This window comes from Gigantopelta aegis, unplaced genomic scaffold (genome assembly GCF_016097555.1).
Source record: "Gigantopelta aegis isolate Gae_Host unplaced genomic scaffold, Gae_host_genome ctg5800_pilon_pilon, whole genome shotgun sequence".
Classification (NCBI taxonomy): Eukaryota; Metazoa; Mollusca; class Gastropoda; order Neomphalida; family Peltospiridae; genus Gigantopelta; species Gigantopelta aegis.
The window spans coordinates 6,931-10,024 of NW_024534643.1; the positions used below are offsets into that span (position 1 = coordinate 6,931).

General features: G+C 42.8%; 1 protein-coding gene across 1 annotated transcript; it reads left to right on the forward strand.

Moving 5' to 3' along the window:
- Positions 1-2,186: 2,186 nt before the first annotated feature.
- Positions 2,187-2,771, forward strand: LOC121366457 (uncharacterized protein K02A2.6-like). Its single transcript, XM_041490904.1, has one exon. The coding sequence runs from the start codon at positions 2,187-2,189 to the stop codon at positions 2,769-2,771; it is 585 nt and encodes a 194-aa protein (XP_041346838.1).
- Positions 2,772-3,094: the final 323 nt, after the last annotated feature.

The window sequence follows — 3,094 nt, forward strand, 5'->3', positions numbered from 1 at the left end:
CCAGTCATGGGGCTAGCCAGGAACATAGTCTAACCCTTCCAGGCATATACCAGATAGAACGTGCTGTTATTGTGGGGGTAACATACATTAACATACATAAACGTGAGCAGTGCCCAGCCAGAAATGCAAAATGTCACTTTTGCCATAAATTAGGACATTTCGCAAAAGCTTGTCTCTCTAATAAGAGAAAGCAGATCCATGACATCGAAACTGAAGAAAATGAAAGCGCACAGTCAACAAGCGACCATGTGTTCCTAGGATTAGTCGAAGCCACACCGCTAAATGGTAACATTAACATGATATCATGAAAGAGAAAGCAACATTTGATGTGCAGATGTCAGCACAGCCACATGGAAAACAGACACAGGTTCAATGTAAGATTGACTCTGGAGCAGAAACAAACATTATGCCAAAACAACATCAGTTGAATAAACCCACAGTCTGCTTATGGGGGCATCGAAATTCCCAATTTGGGGTCATGCCAGGTATACTTCCAAACTTCAAACAACAACCGTCCCAAAGCAATCCAAATGGAAGTCGTGAATGCAAATGGTCCTGCAGTCATTGGCAATGTTACAGCTCAGAACATGAACTTGCTGAAATTAAACTGGCCGATTACAACTTCAGCTACCAAAACTGAAAGTAACAAACATATTGGGTTAACAAAGCTGTTTGACATTCGAGGAAAACAACACCCTTTTCCATTAACCAAAGAATACTTGCTTCAAGAGTACAGTGATGTATTCGCGGGGATTGGTCGTTTTCCAGGACCTGCATATCACATAGAGACAGATCCAGCTGTCCCACCTGTGCAGCATCCATCTAGGCAAGTACCCGTGCATGTGCAGTCAGCCTACAAAGATGAGCTGAACAAGCTACAGGGACTAGGAATCCTACAAGAAGTTCAAAACGAGTACACCCCATGGGTAAACTCAACTGTGGTAACCTCAAAGCCAAATGGATCAATTCGATTATGCCTAGATCCTCGAGATTTAAACAAGGCAATCAAATGAAATCCATACTACGTCCGCACAGTTGACGATGTCATACCAAAAGTTAGTGGTGCCACACATTTCAGTATCCTGGATGCTCGGAATGGATACTGGCAAGTTGACATTGATGAAGAAAGCAGTAAGCTCTGTATATTCAATACGCCATGGGGAAAATACCGCTGGACAAGACTACCCTTTGGCTTAACTGTGAGTGGTGATGTGTTCCAAGAGAAGATGGACACAATATTTGGAAAGGTCAATGGACTGAGTGGTATAGCAGATGACACATTCGTATATGGTAAAAGCGAAATGGCTCACGACCAGAATATTCTCAACACCCTCGATAAAGCTCGTGAAAATGGTGTTAAGTTCAACCCAGACAAATTCCAGTTCAAGGTTGCGGAAACCTCGTTCTTTGGTTTAACATTGACTTGTGATGGACTCAAACCCGATGTGAGTAAAGTGAGCGCTATTGAGCAGATGCCACCTCCACAAAACCTCACAGAACTACAATCCTTCATGGGAATGGTGAACTACTTGAATCGCTTTTCACCAGTCCTAGCTCAAGCATCGGAGCTAATTCGCAAATTAATGAAGAAAGACACTTCCTTCATATGGCAGCCAGAACACCAGAAAGCATTCGAGATGGTAAAGGATGTCATCACAAAGTCTCCAGTACTGGCATATTATGATGCCAAAAAACAAAATGTGATCCAGTCAGATGCAAGTCTCAAAGGGCTAGAATGCGTACTGATGCAGGATGACAAACCTGTATGCTACGCCAGTTGATCGCTCACCGATGCTGAGTCTAGATACAGCAACATAGAATAGGAACTCCTAGCTGCATGTTAGAAAAGTTTAACCATTATGTCTATGGTAAACATGTCATCGTGGAAACTGACCATAAGCCATTAGAAAGCATATGGACAAAGAGCATTGCAAGTGCATCGCCCAGATTACAGTGTCTACTGCTCAGAATGTCAAAATATGAGGTTGAGGTTCGATACATCACAGGGAAGTCAAATGTGGTGGCTGCGTTGTCACATGTCAGTTACATGAAAAAAACAGACTTTGACAATGGAGTACCATTGATTGAAGTTGACACCATTACATGTAGTCTGCCCGCAACTCAGCCAAACTGGAAGAATCCGTCAGTGTACAACCAAGCATGCAAAATTGTGTCATTTAAAGGACATGATATACCATGGTTGGCCAGAATATAGTAGTGACTCTCCGCCTGATCTGAAAGAATACTGGACTTTCAGAGAAGATGTAAGTGTCGAGAATGGCTTGGTCTTAAAGGGACACCGTCTAGTAATTCCAGACAAACTGCGTCCTCAGATGCTAAATATCATCCATCAAGGACATCTTGCGTCTGAGAAATGCCAGCTGAAGGCTAAAGATTGCTTCTTCTGGCCTGGTATCTCAAAAGATATTAAAGAGATGACTGCCTCATGTAACACATGCATACAGTTCTCGAAACAGCAGCCCAGGGAAACCTTGTTTCCACACAACGTGCCAAGCTACCCATGGCAAAAGGTAGCCTCTGATCTGTTTGACTACAAAGGAGCACAGTACCTAATCACAGCTGATTACTACAGCAAATTCCCAGTGGTCCGAAAACTACAGACTACTTCATCAACATATATCATTCAACAGTTAAAATCCATATTTGCAGAAAATGGAATACCGGAAACCTTGGTTTCGGATAATGGGTCACAGTATATAGCAGTCGTGAGTTCGCTTCATTCTGTGAATCATGGGGAATCACTCATGTGACGAGCTCACCCCTCTACTCACAAAGCCATGGATTCATTGAAAGAATGGTACAGACCGTAAAAAACTTACTTAAGAAATCTGAAAGTTCCGGACAAGATCCATATCTGGCCTTGTTGGCGTATCGAACTACTCCGATCGACACCAAATTAGCAGCACCAGCAAACTGCTCAACAACAGAGACTATCGAACTCAACTACCATCAAGTGGCCATTTACAGCACCTCCAGTCAGATGATTCAAATGTTGAACAGCTTCAACATCGCCAAAACATCCAGAAACACCAATATGACAAAAGATCCAGTGACTTGAGTGAACTTTCTCCCA